The 18,968-nt window shown below is 36.1% G+C and overlaps 1 protein-coding gene across 1 annotated transcript in view; it reads left to right on the forward strand.

Moving 5' to 3' along the window:
* Positions 1-18,968, forward strand: part of LOC106621525 (xaa-Pro aminopeptidase ApepP) — a 92,432-nt gene that overhangs the window by 39,147 nt on the left and 34,317 nt on the right. Inside the window, 3 exon segments of the mRNA XM_070112981.1 lie at positions 16,385-16,674; positions 16,731-16,912; positions 16,966-17,115. Of these exon segments, the coding sequence (XP_069969082.1) occupies positions 16,385-16,674; positions 16,731-16,912; positions 16,966-17,115 (622 nt within the window).

The following is an 18,968-nucleotide window of genomic DNA, read 5'->3' on the forward strand; positions in this document are numbered from 1 at the left end:
CTGGAAAGGTATTCGCCTTTAAATGGTCCCAAGGTTGTCTCGGTTACGAGGCCAAGGCGAGGGTTGACGCACGCCCTTATGAGGCAGTGCGTTCAGAGCCGACCAGCGCAAAGAAGGAGTCATCTCAACAAACACCTACCACACCAACTTAATGATGACAGGAGGGGAACGTACTCTGAGGCCTGCCATGGTTTTAACGGGACGGAGGCGGCCTTGGTATTAGCCCATCAGCCATTTCTGCAGGGTGTCACCCCTACATACTCAGGTGACAGAATACCACGACCACCAGCCCAGGGTTCAAACCGATCCATCTAATAGTCCAAGCTAAGTCCGTGTCGAGCGAAGGTCAAATCCGTAGGAGTTATAAAGGCCGTGAAGGCCGCAGGTCATTTAGTGTTACCCAGGATGCACCGCGTGGAGGCGAACCTGCTCTACATCCCCCCATATATACATAAAACATTAAAAAAAGCAGTGTAAAACAACTATAAAAAAGCGAGTCAAAACTAAAATAAATCACCTCAACAGCGAACAACAACAACCACACCAGCTCACCAAAATATGCACTGCGAAGCACCAAAGAACATACATCATATTATCCCCAAAACCCCTTGGGGAAAATTAGAGTGAGTCGTATCGTCAGTATTTTGTATATTTTCTTATATGTACAAGGTGCGTTCCAAAGTAAACAGTAAAAAAGTAACAAAGTAAACTCTAGTGGCGCCATCTATATATCGACTAATGCGTTAGAATCTGCTATCCTTTGTCGACTTCCAGTAAAAATTTCATGACATTTCATCTATTGAAAGCGAAGTTGTTGCGTTTTAAGTGTCAGTATGTTTTTGTCATCGGTGCGAAAATGAGCTTCGAACAAAGAGCCAACATTAAATTTTGTTTTAAAATTGGTAAAACTTTTAACGAAACGTTTCAATTGATGAAACAAGTTTATGGCGATGATTGCCTATCCCGTAGCACAGTGCACGAGTGGTTTCAACGTTTTCAAAGGGGTCGTGAGGACATAAATGACGATGAACATGTGGCCAACCAAAATCCGTGATCACCGAAAATTCCATCGAAACTGTGCGTGAATTCATAAAAAATCAGCCGAAATCATCATTGAAATTAATGGAAATAGAATTTAACATCTCCAAAACGATCGATTTATCGCATTTTGACCGAACATTTGGGCTTACGAAAGGTGTGTGCACGGTTTGTTCCGCACAAATCGAGACAAAAGTCTCATCGATCGACGCTTGTGGCTAATTATTTGACCAAAAATCACATTTGAACAATCAACCATTCCCCGTATTCACCTGATATGGCACCGTGCGACTTCTACCTTTACGGAAAAATGCATTTGCCGATGAAAGGAAAGCGTATTGCACCGACATAACATATAATCCTAATAACCTCTTCATTCAGATAGATATGAATGTGGACATGGCAACAGCACCAACACCAACTGTATGGTCGGCCATCAACGTGCCGCGCCCTGTGACAACTCCCGCACTACGAACCAAAGCGGCAACTGTTACTACAACCGTTTCCCGTAGTGACACGCGACTACTATCACCTTCTTCTACACTCTCAAGGGAACAAGGTCGATGCCCACTGTGTCGACGCACTCACCGGGTGCAACACTGCAGCATTTTCCGAGGCACGCAGACCATGCAACGTCAGCAGGTTGCCCAAGCTCATGGGCACTGCCTCAATTGCTTGGCTACCGTACACAAAACTCCTGAGAGTACGTCCGTTACCCTATGCCAACTGTGCAATAGACCGCACCATACCATGCTGAACCGTACCCCAAAGCGGGCTGTCGGACGAAAACTCGCCCCAAGCCGCCATGCCGCGAGCAGATCGCAGCAGACCACCGTCCGGATCGACTTCGAAGACCAGCAACTCCTCCATCCAGACCGAGACGAAATGAGGCATCAACGTGGCGTCGGCAGCCCAGGCTATCATACCGCCACTCCACTGGCCTCAGCAGCGTTGTTGCCACGCTGCAACAACTACAGCGATTGCTAGGCTAGAATTCGCCTAGGGGGGCCGGGGTGGCTAGATGAGTTACGCCTGCCCCAACCATGCAAGCCACTGACAAAAACACACCACATCAACACAATCCACAAGAAGAACCCAACCACTAACACACACAAATACACTCCGCCCCTGCAGACATCACACCACAACTCTGCACAACCCAACACTCAAAACGGACTACCACAGAACCAGAGGTCTCATTTTCGTTCGCATAATTCGAGCCGTGCAGACGGCTCGCACAAGCTGAATTTTGTACGCTTTCAATTTAAGATCTCGACGTAAAATGCACCAAGTCGTTCCATACTCTCCACAGTCTTCGTCTATTCGGTCCAATATTATCCAATAATGAATGCTGGGTGATGGTTTTGCGAATAGTACACTCAGTAGGCCGATTATATTGACCATAAGTTGAGCGAAGCGTGCGAAACACATTCTTTACAGAACTTGAATTTTCGTAAAAAGTTGAACGATTTGTAAACGTTGTTCAGACGTAAGTCTTTTTATGATGAAATGCCAAACGATACTGAACAAAAATAACATGACAGCTTGACATGACTCACACGTGGTCTGTCAAAAAAAGGCTATTGAAAAAAGTACTTCTACTTGGATCACCCGTTATATATTATGGGAAGTAAAATATAAAACAATTCTTTCCAGAATTGAATATGCATCATTTTTTAGCTCATATCACGGAGCATCAGATCGTAGACGTACTCGTCATGCACATCATATGTCACTGAAATTCGACCTTGGGCTGGATTTTATTTGTTTGGGGGAATATGTTTCCATTTGTGGTCCAGCAATAGATTGATTTCCTTTCAATAACAATCAAGATGCATAATGCGTAACAAATTAACACGTTCCCGCCGGCGACCGAGTTTGTTGTTCTCGGCATCTGATGGTGAACAATACTTACTAATACAAGGTGCGTTCCAAAGTAAACAGGACAAAAGTAACAAAGTAAACTCTTGTGGCGCCATCTATATGTCTAGTGCGTTAGAATCTGCTATCGTTTATCGACTTCCAGTAAAAATTTCATGACATTTCATCTGTTGGAGGCGAAGTTATTGCATTTTAAGTGTCAGTATGTTTTTGTCATCGGTGCGAAAATGAGCCAACATTAAATTTTGTTTTAAAATTGGTAAAACATTTACCAAAACGTTTCAATTGACGAAAAAAGTTTATGGCGATGATTGCCTATCCCGTAGCGGAGTGCACGAGTGGTTTCAACGTTTTAAATGACGATGAGCCGAAACCCAAAAAATGACAATGCTGATTTGTTTTTATTTCAAGGGTATTGTCTACAAAAAAAGCAGTGTGGACTGCCAAAACGTTAATGCGGTATTCTACCTTGAAGTTTTGAAGCGTTTGGTGCGCCGTATTTGACGTGTTCGGCCCGAATATCGCGAAGATGGAAGTTGGCGTTTGTTGCACGATAATGTACGATCCGTCTCATCGATCGACGCTTGTGGCCTGTTTACTTTGGAACGAACCTTGTATAGATATAAATAAAAGTATTTTATAATTCCTATGAGGTAAGAGTTTGTTTATTTATGGTATACATACGAGTATAAGTATGTACATATACGTTTCGAACGCGAAAATAGCAGTAGAATACAAACATAAATTATTTGTTAGTTGTGTACTTTTTTAATAATTTTCATTTTAAACTTAGTTTAAAAAAATCAATTTTTTCATTTTTTGTTCAACGTCGGTATGTAAACTGCTTTGTGATTAATGTTCGCATGACCAGCTAAACCAGAGAACTTAGAAGAACGAGAAGATGCAGGACATTTTAACAATCAACCACTCCCCGTATTCACATGATATGGCACCGTGCGACTTCTACCATTTAGGCAAAATGCATTTGCCGATGAAAGGAAAGCGTTATGCAGACGTGGAAGCCATTCAAAAGGCTTGCACCGGCATACTGGCGGCCATAACGGGCAACGAGCTAAAACACTCGTTCGACATGCTTTTGGACCGTGCAAAAACCTGTATTAAAGCAGAAGGAGGCTATTTTGAATTAAATTAATTGATTTTGCCGATAAAATCATTTGTTCTGTATTTTTTTTTTAAAGTCCTGTTTACTTTGGAACGCACCTTGTATATATGCTTATGTGCTGCTTAAATAGTTTTATTTAGCAATGTTGGCCAATTTTAGTGGTTAGTTAATTTTTGATAGCTGTTTTGCTTAAACACGTTTTGGTTCGTCTTCGAGTTTTGCTTATTCCAAAAAATGGATCAAAGAATTTGCACCAAAAGGGCAAACGCTTTGAATCGTTTTTTCATAGAATGTGTTGAATCAAACGAGTTGCAGAAGCGAGGATTCAGTGCTTTTTTATGATAGTTGGCAGCGGTCTCAGATGTCAATTCAACGTCAATTCTAACACAATTTTTTATTTTATTTATTCCATATTGTATTATGTTTTTATATTTAATGCACATAAACTCATGGGGATCGATCCTTCCTTTTCAATGGTGCTACAACTTCTCTCCGACTTATTTGAAAAGAAGAAATTCCACATCTGACCGCACAGGCAAAAAGGTAACATATCATGCAGTATGCGGAACAGAGTCGGAGTCAAGTATCGCCTATAGAGCAGAGGCACAAATTAAGGATGATGCTAGTAGCAATTACGACTCAATTATCAACTTTTTTAATGGCAAGTTCCTGCTGCCCGCTATCAAACGAAGAGTAGCGGAGACTAATATGATGTTCCTCTTTGACACGGGTGCGTCTAAAATTGAGATGGAGATTTCATTGCTTGGTCAAGCTACGACGTTGTCCACATGGGTTGAAGATATAAATATTTTTACTAACCACCAGTCTTTAACGTTCGCAGTATCAAAGTATCCCAAATTTTAGATTCAAAACGGAAAGCGCGAACCTACGAGTCCAATGCACAAGCCTGGCAAAGAGAGTGCAGAACTACAAAAGGTCGAGTCGCAGGCAACATTCCAAGCCAAGTGGCCTATTGTGACAATTAACCATCATTGAACTCACACTCGACCATATTAACTAAACATTTTGGAATCAATATTTAATATGCGCCACCCCAGCATAGTTTCTCCAATGGGCAAGGGGCTTGCCACTTGTTTAAAATCCACAAGAGGCACTGTAGAGGTAAATTTTCGTAGTCACACCTGAATACAACAAGTCAATCCACTCGTTGATTAACGGAAGACGAAGCAAACGAGCCCACAGGAGCTGCAGGAAGACGTCCAAAACTATGTCAGATACGCCCACATCGCGTTTCGAACAAGAGAGAATTCTTATCGACAGAAGCGGGATTTTGGAAACAAGCTCACATGAGCTGTGAAGAGAGAGCCGTGGATGCGGCACAGGGAACCACGGGCCTCGCTAAGAGGAGAGGCAATGTTCTTGATTATTTATCCGTTTACCCTCTCTTTACAAACACAAATCCAATACGTAATTGAAATAATAGGAAAATAGAAATAAACACGAAAGTTCAGTACCAGATAAATCAACAATTCTCTAGCGCCAGATCCTTAAAGCTTTTTTTTACCATCAGTTGTTAGCACAAACTTCTTCCCTATTGAATATCACTGCCATCCAAAGTGTTGTCAGTCTCACATACCTTCATCGCTTAACTGAGCTTGGAAGCGATTTAGGAGTTTAAATATATAAATCGACATCCACCGTGTATATCGTGTAACATTCATTACGAAATCTATGTGTTGTGCTTTCATTTGTGTCCGACTTGCTTATTGGCGAATCATTAAGCTAAGAAAAAGAAAAAAAAAAACGAAAGTGGTTGAAAAAATGTTTTAAATAATAGACAAGCGCGTTGACTACTTTTTGAAACGTGTTTTCTGAAAACCATGTTTTTATTATTGGTCGTCAAATTAAAAAAAACTAAGGTACATCAAAGCTGTAAGAATTTTAAGGTACGTGATAACTCAACCAAAGATGCTGAATTTTATATATTGGGTATTTGAGAAAAAAGTCAAGAGAAAAGTTGACAGAATTGGAAATCATATTAGATACAGTGGGCGGCCAAAGATATTTGATGCAACCGAGCGGCGTATTATAACACGCAAGATACAGGTGAATCCAAAGAAGAATGCACCAAAAGTGAGTACAGAGATTGAAAACGAGACTGATAAAACCTGCAACCCCTAAACTATTCGTCGAGTACTGTATGATGCTGGCTACCATGGTCGTCATGTTCGTAAAAAGCCATTCATTAGCAGCACTAACACAAAAATTATTGAAGTTTATGAAAGAGTGCGAAAATAAAGACGAACATTTCTGGAATTCTGTTATTTTCTCGGACGAAAGTAATTACAATATTTTTGGCTCGGATGGACATGAAAATGTTTGGAGAAACGTGAATACTGAGCTTGAACCACGGAATATGACTGCCATGGTAAAACATGGTGATGGGTCGCTCATGGTGTGGGGATATATGGTAGCATCTGGAGTAGGTAATCTTATGTTCATTGAGCATACAATGAACAAATATGATTACCTTAACATTTTAAAAGCAAATTTGAACGGAAATGCGGCTAGATTGGGACTTGAAGGATAATTTTTGTTCCAACACGACAATGATCCAAAACACACCGCTCGCATCGCTAAGGAACGGCTTCTTTACAAGACACCCAATCAAATAAAAACACCAGCCCAATCTCCTGATGTCAATCCTATCGAGCATTTGTGGGATTATTTAGAAATAAAAATCAGAAGACACCAAATAACCAGCAAAGAATCTTTGAAAGTTGCGTTAATGGAAGAATGGAGCAAGATTCCACCTTCAGTGACCCAAAAGCTAGTAAATTCAATGCCATCCAGGTTGAGTGCAATTAAAAAATCCCAAGGCTATCCAACGAAACATTAACCGTCTATCAAAGCCCAAAAATAAACCCGTTAGAACCTTTTTTTTCGCAATTTATATTTATTGCATACATACTTTAGTGACGTAATTTTAAGCTATTGGAACATTTTTTTCTGTAATTTGAAAAATTATTACTTTAAGTTTGGGTTGTTTTTTGTTATTTTTGGTTTCTAAAGATATATGAAATAATTGAAAATATAAAAAAATTGGTTAATAATATTAGTTTTTAGGTTTTTTTTCGCATGACAAAACAGATTAACACACTGCATACTTATTTTTGTGATGCACTGTATATTTTTTGTTTTTAAAGATATATGAAATAATTAAAAATATAAAAAAATTGGTTAATAATATTAGTTTTAAGGCTTTTTTTCGCATAACAAAACAAATAAACACACTGCATACTTATTTTTGTGATGCACTGTATATAGAGTAACGCTTATGATTTCATTTACATTCAGCTTAAGCCACATTTTATTTTAGAAAGAAGAGCTATAATATTCTTCACAAATACAAAAGGTTACTCAGAAGAATTTGATTCCTATCGTCCAGTTTATATGACAGCTGTAAGCTTTATTGATTCGATCTGAATAATTTCTTCGGAGATTCCATTATTGTCTTGGATAATCATCCATTCCATTCGGAGATACCTCGTCAACTGAAAAAGCTTTGTTCGAAGATTACCTTGTTGCCTTAGACATTAATTCATGTCTAATGAAGATACCTTGTCAAATGAAAGAGTTTTCCTTACAAGCACTTGATTTCGATCGTTCAGTTTGTATGGCAGCTATATGCTATAGGGATCAGATCTTAACAATGTCTTCGGATATTACATTATTGCCTTACATTATGATCCATTCCAAATTTCGTGAAGATATCTCGTCAAATGAAAAAGTTTTCCATACAAGCACTTGATTCTGCTTGTTCAGTTTGTATGGCAGTTATATGCTATAGTGGTCCGATATCGGCCATTCCGACAAATGAGCAGCTTCTTGCTGAGAAAAGGTCAAAAGGTGCTAAATTTCAGATCGATATCTGAAAAACTACAGATCGTGTATATACAGACAGACAGACGGACGCTTCAGCTCATCATGCTGATCATTTATGTATATAAATATTTTATAGGGTCTCCGACGTTTTCTTCTGGATATTACAAATTTAATGGAAAACTTAATATACCCGGTTCAGGGTGTAAAAATCCCTATATCTATTAGATGGGAGTCGGGGTAATTTAGAAACCGATTGTACATGTTTATGTTTGGCAGAAAGTTATAGCAGGGATAATGGGATGCCCAACTCTTTCCAGTGTGAGAGCGTCTCAAAATTAGCATTTTTTATAACATTTTCTATTGTAGCCAGATCGAAGAAAATAATAATCAGACCTCCTGAACTTTGACAGTTGCTTGAGTTCAGGAGGTTTTGACGTTTAGCAATTGCGCTCTCATTTCCAGTGAGAGACGAGTTGGGCATCTCTTTATCTCTGGTTATAATATATTTAATCTTATAGTTCACTTGATTTTTCTAAGATATCATATATATTGGCCGATATACCATATATATTATTAAACCAACCGGAAGTTTTAAATTCCTATATTAGATATACTAGGGGTAAAATTGACCCGACTTTATCAGTTTTTTGCGTCACTGTATAATGTTACCAGAAAAAACCGCTTTCTAATTTTCTTGAAGAAAATTTACATATTGACCGAAGTATGTGGTATAAAGTCAAGCAGACGTTCCAAAATGTTCATATTAGGTCTGTTTCGTATTCTCATATCTCTAATATAAAAGCATACACTACATTGTATTAACATACATACACATAGCCAATAAAGACTGCGTTCACCCGACACATTTTTTTAAGTGAAGTAAAAAAACAATGTAAATAGGTAATTCAGTTCAAATTTTTTGCTTGTATTTCTTCTTTATATTCTCAAGTTCAAAATGCAAAAACAAAAATTTATATTCCAATTTTAATATTTGTGATAACGGGATTTTAGTGTAAGAACAAATAAACATAGGCACCATTAAGTCTGCGTTCAGTTAGCTTGAATTGGAAATACTGTTACTTCTCAACGAATTTGTTCGTTCTTTTTGCTCAGATTTTATTGTGTTTTAATATAATTAGTCGTTTAAAGAGCTCGTGACTCGTTTTAAGAATATTTAAAAAAATGAAAACCAAAGGAAAATAAATTAGTCTGTCGGAAAGAAAAATTATCATTAAGTTGTGGAAAGATGGCGAAAATTTCAGAAAAATTGGGCAAACTATTGGAAAAACGCATCGTAAAAAATTAAAAAAAAAACCTGAATTTTGACGTCAAAACCGTGATCTGGCCGTCCGAAAATATTATCAGCTCGGGAAGAACGGAAAATAATAAATATGGTGAAAGTTTACCCTCGAATTACGTCCACAAAGATTATTGAAAACGTAAATATAACCATTAAAAAAACAAATTGTGCCGAAACTGCTAGAAAAATTTTACGAAAAGCTGGATATCATGGTAGAGTCGCTCGAAAGAAACCATATATTTCACTTATAAACAGGCGAAAGCGAATTGAATTTGCTCATGATTATATAAAAAAGTCGCCGGAATTCTAGAGACATATAATATTTGCGGATGAAAGTAAATTTTGCATTTTTGGCATAAAAAGTCGACAAATTGTGTGGCTAAGTCAGGAACTGCCCTTGAAAAGCAAAATCTTGTTGGTACAGTTAAACACAGAGGTTGCGGAACTATGGCGTGGGGTTGAATGGCGGCTGGTGGTGTGGGTCAGCTTGAAATTATTGAATCCACAATGGATAAATGGGTTTATTTGAACATTTTAAAAAACAATCTGAAACAAAGTGCAGAGAAACTTGGATTATCTTCGACGTTTTGGTTCCAACAAGACCCGAATTATACTTCGGAAATAGTTAGACTTTGGCTCTTGTACAATGCTCCTAGACAACTTAAAACGCCCTCTCAATCACCTGACCTCAATCCTATTGAGCATCTATGGGATCTGTGGGAAAAAAGAATTCGTCAGCATACAATAACAAGTAAAGGGCCTTTGTGAAGTGTTATGAAAGAATAATGGTCCCAGATTACCATTAGATGCCAAATCGATTGAGCGAGTTTTTAAAACAACGCGGCTATCCAACAAAATATTGAATATAATTTTTCTTTATCATTTTTAATACTTTTGTAACTAATTTTAAAGCTGAACGCAGACTTAATGGTGCCTATGTTTACTTCTCTTTACACTAAAATCCCGTTATCACAAAAATGAAAATAGGAATATACATTTTTCTTTACATTAACATTGTGTTTTTACTTCACTTAAAAAATAGTGTCGGGAACGCAGACTTTATTGGCTATGTGTATGTACATAGGTAACATATGTACATGCTAAAGTTTAACTGGATGCTCAAACATAACTATTTATACACAAGCTTGCTGTCTATATATGCAACATAAAATCCTTGTGACGTGATTCTTTTAGAACGAGAAGAGGCATCATAGATATTATTTATTAGTTTATGGTGAAAACGTTTTAGAATAATGCGAGAAGATATTTGTATAATTTTTTAATAAATACAACATAATTGCCAATCAAAGCTGTTTGCAAAACGATAGAAAAATGAAATTTCTGACAAATGAAAGTGAAATTTTGAAATTTTTCGTTGTGAATCAAACGTCAGTTTCGCTCAGCTCAAGAGCGAGGTCAAATTTTGACAACTTATAAATACGTACATATGTCTCCAGATATGCATTCACGAAGAGAGGAATTTAAATTATAAAATATGATGCTATTAGTAAAATTTCATTTAATAGTATATATAGTAGAAAAAGCTAATTTTAATAATAAATATATTGTATAAAAAAATGCAGAAGTAAACTTTATTTAGACTTAAAAAACAATTTCATTGATCAAAGTTGGGATATGTTACAAGTCTCACTGAAGGAGCACGGTCTGCTGTAGAACAGCTATAAAGCCGTCGGCTTATAATTGAAGTTTTTGAAAAATTACTTACAGAAATCACAAGACTCTGGGTTTACTCTTTTTAAACAATTAACAGTAATATGTCATTTAGTATAGAGGAGATAATTAAAGAAGCTTGAAGATAATATATAGAAAGCCATCTTTAATATAAAAATACTATTAAACATTTTCGGTATGTATTACTGTTTTATTATCAAAATTTTAAAAATGCGGTTCAAGCAAGGCGAATATTATGTAATGTGTACGGAAAAGATGTGTTTATCGAACGCCAATACCAAAATTGTGTACCTAAACTGTTGGATACCTTGGGAACTATTGCCAACATTGGCGGTTAAACCAAGTAAATTGCTACGCGCTATAAATATAAGTGAATATTTTTCATTAAATATAAATATAAAATACGTTAAGTGAAGTGCAAAAAAGCAGAGAAACAGCTGTTCCACAAATAACATCAGCAACTGTTAAAGTCGGACTCACCATCACTTAGACTTTGACCTACAAAGAAGTCCCTGTAAAATAAATCCCACTTAACCTATTTTACTTTATGTCCTAATATTCTTCTTATCATATACACAAACCACTGTAAATTATATCAGCCTAAAAGTATGCTCCAAAACGTTAATAATTGGCATTAGTTTTAATTCTAAAATCCATTCTGAAAATTGTTTTCGGAAATCCAAAATAATTTATTTATCACAAAAACTATTTTAAACAAGTAAGGAAGGGCTAAGTTCGGATGTAACCGAACATTTTATACTCTCGCAAAGTCAAATGGTATACTCGTTTGAGATTTCTTTGTGGATTGACTGATATTTTCGGTAGAAGGTCAACTATAGGCACTGGGGTCCACATATTCAGTACCTAGGGGCTTGAACAGTTTTGGTTCGATTTAGAGAATTTTTGGTCACAAGGTGGCATACTTTAAACGTATTATTCACGCAAAGTTTTACGCCGATATAATCATTGTTGTTGATTTGCATAGTGGAAAGTGAAAGAATCAAGTGGTATTTAAAATGGTGTCATATGGAAAATAGGCGTGGTTGTAATCCGATTTCGCCCATTTTCGCACTATGACATAGAAACATGAAAAGAACGTTACGCACCGAATTTGGTTGAAATCGGTTAAGCAGATCTCAAGATATGGGTTTTCACCTAAAAGTGGGCTGTGCCACGCCCACTGTCTAATTTGGAACGCGGTTCCTATAAAGTCATCTTATACCATTTCAGAGATAAAATTTAATGTCTCTGACGTATTTAGTGCTTGATTTATCGCGCTTTTAGTAGTTTTTAACAGTACCGTTATATGGATAGTGGGCGGAGTTGCCATGCGATTTCAACTATTTTCACACCGTCAATAGAAGTGCTAAAAACATTTGCTTCTAGTGAATTTTGTTATTATTGCATTAGCGGTTTAGGAGATATGCACATTAAACCTATTAGAGGCGGGACCACGCCCACTTTAAAAAAAAAAAGTTTTAACTGCAGATGCCCCTCCCTAATGTGATCCTGTGTATCATATAACAGTCTTGTATCTTATTGCGGAGCTTAGTTATGGCAAGTTATTTGTTTTGGATTAATGGCGTTTTGTGGGCGTGGCAGTGGTCCGATTACGCCCATCTGCAATACCAACCGTCTCACGGTACCAAGAAACATGTCTACCAAGTTTCATAAAGATATCTCAATTTTTACTCAAGTTAGAGCTTGCACGGACGGACAGACGGACGGACGGACGGACAGATAGCCACCCGGATTTCAACTCGTCTCTTCATCCTGATCATTTATATATATATAACCCTATATCTAACTCGATTAGTTTTAGGTGATACAAACAACCGTTAGGTGAACAAAACTATTATACTCTGTAGCAACAGGTTGCGAGAGTATAAAAAGTAAGGAAAGGCTAAGTTTGGATGTAACCGAATATTTTATACTCTCGCAAAGTCAAATGGTCAAGTCAAACTGATTTAGGAAAAAAATATTATGAATATAATATGCGAAGAAAGTCACCAGGAAGTTCAAAAATCTTTATATTAGGTATAAGAGGGCTATAGGAAGTATTGACCCTATTCAACCCATTTTTGGCACAAAAACGTATTATTATCAAGAGTTTCATTTATTTATTTTCTTATTTAAATTTTAATTAAATATCTTACGCATTGACCGCTATTTTCGGTAAAAAGTCAGCTATAGGCACTGGGGTCTACATGTTCAGTACCTAGGGGCTTCAAAAGTTTGGGTTCGATTTAGACAATTTTTGGCCAAGAGGTGGCCTACTTTAAATGCATTATCAAACGAAGTTTTACACCGATACAATCATTGTTGCTTATTTTGCTTAGTGAAAGAATCAGATGGAATTTAAAATGGTGTTATATGGGAAATAGGCGTGGTTGTAATCAGATTTTGCCTATTTTCGCACTAAAACACAGGAATATGAGAAGAATGTTACGTATCGAATTTCGTTGAAATCGGTTATGCAGATCCCAAGATATGGGTTTTCACCTAAAAGTGGGTGGTGCCACGCCCACTGTCCAATGTTGAACGCGGTTGCTATAAAGTCATCTCATACCATCCCAGAGATAAAGATTAATGTCTCTGGCGTGTTAAGTGCTTGATATATCGCGCTTTTAGTAGTTTTTAACAGTCCCTCTACATGGGGAGTGAGCGGGGTTGTCACTCGATTTCACCCATTTTTACACTGTCGATAGAGGTGCTAAAAACATTTGTTCCCAGTGAATTTTGTAATTATAACTTAAGCGGTTAAGGATATATGCACATTAAACCTATCAGTGGTCGGGACCACGCCCACTTTTAAAAAAAAAGTCGAATAACTATCTTGTATCTTATTGTGGATTTTGGCAATTTTTTTGTTTTTGATTAATGGCGTTTTGTTGCCGTGGCAGTGGTCCGATTACGCCCATCTGCAATGCCAACCGTGTTACGGTACCAAGAAGCATGTGTGCCAGGTTTCATAAATTTTCAAATATTTTTCGATTATTAAAATTCCTACAGATTAAATTTTCTTTAAATAAGTACATATATGGCTGTCAGCGATTTAAAATATTTTGTAAATATTATTTACTAATTAGTACATTGTTTGGATTATTATGTTGTTCATGAATTGTACCCAATATTTTATATATTATATATTTTTGTTTTTGTTCAAATTAATACAAGATGTATGTGTTAATAAATACAACTGAATTGTACCTGGATTATTTGGACTTATATTGTTAATGTAATTACTATCCATGAAGTGTACCTGATTATATATAAATTTTTTTTTTCTAATCATATTTGTTATGAAAAGTAGATAAATTTAGAGCTGTATATGTATATTATATGGGTGAATATAGACCTCCTGGGGAACCGAACACCTAAAAAAGATCGGTAACGCCCCTGTATTGTATCCTTCGAGGTGGTGAGGATAAACAATAAATATACAATAAACTTTTGTTTCGAAAATATTAAGTTTTCATTCATATTTGTCATTACAAATACTTGTTCACAAAAAAGTTATTAAACTGCATCCTTTTATTTATATCTCTGTGTCAAAAAAAGCAGATTTCGATCAGGTGATCTCAGCTGTGTTACACATATAGGAAAACAGATGATTATTTTATACAATGCAGTGTCTACTCATATATAATAATCAGTTTAATATTTGCTTTCGCTCATTAACAATGGAGAGCGATGCGATGATTGCTTTACATAAGTGTGGAAAAAGCTCAAGTGAAATGTATGAGCTTCTCCAAAAATTTATATTTTCAGCGGAGATAAGAGATTCCCAACTCTCCTGTAATTGGAAATGAAGGCGTAACTCATCTACCTGATTTTGACAAAATAATATGAATATAAAATATATGTGAACGGTGGATTTGTTACCGTCGTTCAAGATCCCTATAAAAAAATGTAAAACAATGAAAATTAAAGAAAATGCAAAACTAAATGTGTTTGATGATATGGTTTTTAAAGTGATGCATCATAGTATTAATTTTCAATTTATAATTGGTGAAAACATTTATTAATTAAGAGCTAACTAGCTTAAATCACTTTATTAAATATCGAAAGTTCAAAAGTCAGTTGTTTTAATATATCATATAATCATAAAAAAAAAGATTTAAATAGTTTCTCCAATATATGTGTAATAATTTGTAATCGTAATAAATGTGTTTTATTTTAAATGCCCAAACTGTATTATTTTGTCCGACTGGCTACAATGGAGAATGTTATAAAAAACGCAAATTTTGAGGCGTTCTCAGCCTGGAATGTGTTAGGCATCCCTTTATCCCTGATTTTGAAAATGTTTGTTTACCGCAATATTGACTGTTTTCCCAAAAAATCTACAGTTGATGAGAGATGTCCTCGCGTGGTTCGAACCAATTCAGCCGTTCGCGAATGCATTCGCAGAAATCCCCTTAGAAAACAGGAAATTATATCAAAGGAAATGGATATATCCACCAAATCAGTATCAATATTTATTCGAGATGATCTGCACATTAAAGCCTCCCGTCGGTCTGATCATCTTCTGGCAACGTGCTTGAAGTAAATGAGGCTCAACAGATGCAAGCGGCGTCTTCAGTGTCCCGCGGTCAATAGCCATTAGAGTATCATTTTTACATATTTTGACTGTTGAAGAAGTCTTAAAAAGAAACGTTCTCTCACTCTTCACTTCTGTGAAAAACGTGTTAAAACTGAGGTAGAAGTGTACCAGCAGAATTTTTTAGAAGGCGCGGTAAAGCAGTTAGCAATAATCCCTTCGAAGGAGAGCATTGGATCTTCAAGCAATATTCTGCTCCAGTATACAAAGTTTAAAGCCTTGATTTCATAGCTGCAGATGATTGGCCGACTAGAAGTCTAGATTTGGTTCTATTGGACTACAGTTTGTGGTCAGAGATGAAGAACATGTCTTGTCGAAAACCTAACAAATTTGAAGAGTTTAAAAATATGTTTGGTTCGAGCGTCGTCAATTCCAATAGAAACTGTGGAACTGCTATTGATCAACAATTAAATTGTTCGAGGGATTGTAAGAAAGCAAAATGTGACCATTTCGGAATAAAATTTTGCACATCGCACATTTAATATATGCATTATTAACTAAAACTCAAAAAAAAACCTGACTTGTAACAGAACCTGTGGCAGGACTAAGTGTAAAAGAATATATGCCACATAAGTGTAAAGAGAAAAAAGTTGTATTATAAAATCACAGTTTTTATGCTTTATGGGATTGAAATTTTTCTCGTATTTCCTACAGTGTGGTATCATATGCTAATAAAAAAACTGCATCATAAAAAATAAGCTTTATTGTAAATTTACATATTACTTTGTAATATGCATTTACCAAATTAGTTTGAAATATTGAACAGTCAATGATTTCGAAGATGTATCGAGTATTTTTTATTACGATTATTTTGTTTTATCTAATAAGATCATTCTAAATCTGATTTATAAACTAAATAAATTACATATATGGGATAAGATTGCTCACCATTCTGTATTTCTAGGGTTTTTGAATCTTCGCGGAACGGATATTGATTTTAATCCCGTCTTTTTCGCATATATAATCATTGAAGTCAATAGTATTAAACTATTCATTGATGAATCAAAACTGCCGGAAGATTTTAAAGGTCATCAGGAAAAAAATGGAGTTAATATTATAGTTCAACCATATGACTGTATTGGGATTGACTTGAAGGCTATTGTAAATTCTTTAAAAGAGGGAAAGATATGGATCTCCCCGAATTCCAGTTATTACTTATTTTCCTTAATACCTAAGAGCATGAGGATTCAAGAAGTAAGTGAAATAAATACATAAGTGTCCCAGAGAAGGAATTGTTCATTTGCTTTTAGATCACACCATTAGCTCTAAATAAAGCTGTAAAAAATAAATCGGAAATTATGGGATTCATTAACTGTCATATTCGTGATGGAGTTGCTCTTTGTCAATATTTTGCTTGGTTAGAACACTCTGTTAAAAATGGAATGAATGTGAATGAAATATCCGGAGCTACAAAATTAGAAGAATTCCGATCGTAATTATGCCTTTTTACCTTTTTAACGTTTTTACAGAAATATTTATTTGTAGTAAAAATGAATATTACATGGGATTGAGCTTTCCAACAATAAGTTCAAGCGGTCCCAACGGTTCGATAATACATTATCAGCCAACTGAAGACACCAATCGACCGATAACTGTTAGTGAAATATATCTCTGCGATTCTGGAGCCCAATATATGTAAGCGAAAAATGTACACACATGAGTATATACTCGTACCAAATTTTATGTGCTAAAATGGTCGGTGCATAAGCATATTACTTTCTAGAATAATAAATACATATAACAAAACAATCACAAAACTTAGCAAGTAACATAGCTTCGACCGGCCATAATCTGGGACGAAAAATTTTATTTATTTTACTATTTATTACTTACTTCTAAAGTTCCAATATAAAGGCGTGTCTATTCTAGATGCTCAATTGTCTTTGAGTCTTACCATATTTATATCCACAGAATAGATGAGTAAGTATGTTCATTAGGAATTCAACTACTAATATCTAAAAGTATAAGTACCTACAATTCAGGTTCGTCATTTGCATAAACTCAACTAATTATTCACTATGTCCAAAGTTAAATTTTAGGGTTAGAATGGGCTAAGTTCGGATGTAACCGAACATTTTATACTCTCGAAACTTGCAAGGATCACAGTCAGGGAAATACCTTCAGGTTTTGACAAAACTTTATATTAAATATGTAAAGATGTATGCCCAATTTTTCAAAAACTTTAAAACCACATATTTCCTTCTCTAGTGCAATTCAATTATTTGCATTTTGTGGGCGTTGTTTCCACCTATCTGTTTACTGTTTAATTAACAAGCAAAGAAGAGCATCGAAATTAAATCAAAGACGGGGCATATACTCAGGTGTTAAAAGAACTTTTAAAGTTTTAAATGTAGCAGAATAAATCAACATTTATTATACGACGGTTTTATGATTAGATATAATAAAATTTGGTATCTTATTAACTTATATTATCGGGCATAGACTCACTTAGTTCCATTACATGTAATAAAATTTTCAAGAACTGTTTCAACTTAATTTACTGAAATGAGATATATGTGATAGGTAATCATATAATAACCAGTTAAAGCCCTTATAACTAAAGAGCGCCTAAGCCAGTTGTCGGAAAGCCTAAATCTACATTTTATAGAGAGTCGCGTTAGTTACCTTCCCACAGAATATTCTCCAATTTCGAATCATTTTTTACGGATTCATCGCAAAATTCTATGGATTCATTATAATTATATTATATAATATATCTCGAACTGGTCCTTTAAAACTGCGTACAAGCTTTGAAATAAAAGACCGAAATGTTCAATGCCAAATTGTATTGTATTCTATTGAATTAATTTAAATAATACGCTTGCAACATGTTGCTACAGAGTATAATAGTTTTTTTCACCTAACGGTTATGTATAAATGATCACGATGACTAGACGAGTAACTTGAGTAAAAATTGAGATATCGTAATGAATCTTGATACACGTTTTCCTTTGCAAAAAAGGAAGGACGAGTTCGTAGATTGGCGTAATGGGACCACTGTCACATAGGTTAGGTTAGGTTAGGAGGTCGATCCCAAGAAGGATCCCACTTGGACAGCTTAAGACGCCGGTCCGTTGTGATACCTATAAAACTCCTATAATCTGGATCAAAAGACTCTTACAAGTCGACGAAACGCTTTGTGCGTACAACAAACTTGTTAAGACGGCCAATATCCATTTCGGCTAAGTATTCAGGTCCGCCAAAAGTGTGATTGCCGTAATATTTCAATCTCAGCTTAGCGAAAGCCGGACATTGGAGGAGAAAGTGCCGGGATGTTTCCACCTCGCCCTCCTTCATGCAACTTTGGCAACTAGCATCGGGTAATACTCTAAGCCGTACCGCATGAGTGCCCATTGGACAGTGTCCAGTGAGAACTCCTACCATAGCGGCGAGATGCACTTTGCTCAGGGCGAGAAGTTCTCCCGACCTCCTGCGCTCCACTCTTGGCCAGAAGGATCTCGCGGTCGCACAGGAGTTGGTCGTCGACC

The sequence above is a fragment of the Bactrocera oleae genome, chromosome 2 (assembly GCF_042242935.1).
Source record: "Bactrocera oleae isolate idBacOlea1 chromosome 2, idBacOlea1, whole genome shotgun sequence".
NCBI classification, from domain to species: domain Eukaryota; kingdom Metazoa; phylum Arthropoda; class Insecta; order Diptera; family Tephritidae; genus Bactrocera; species Bactrocera oleae.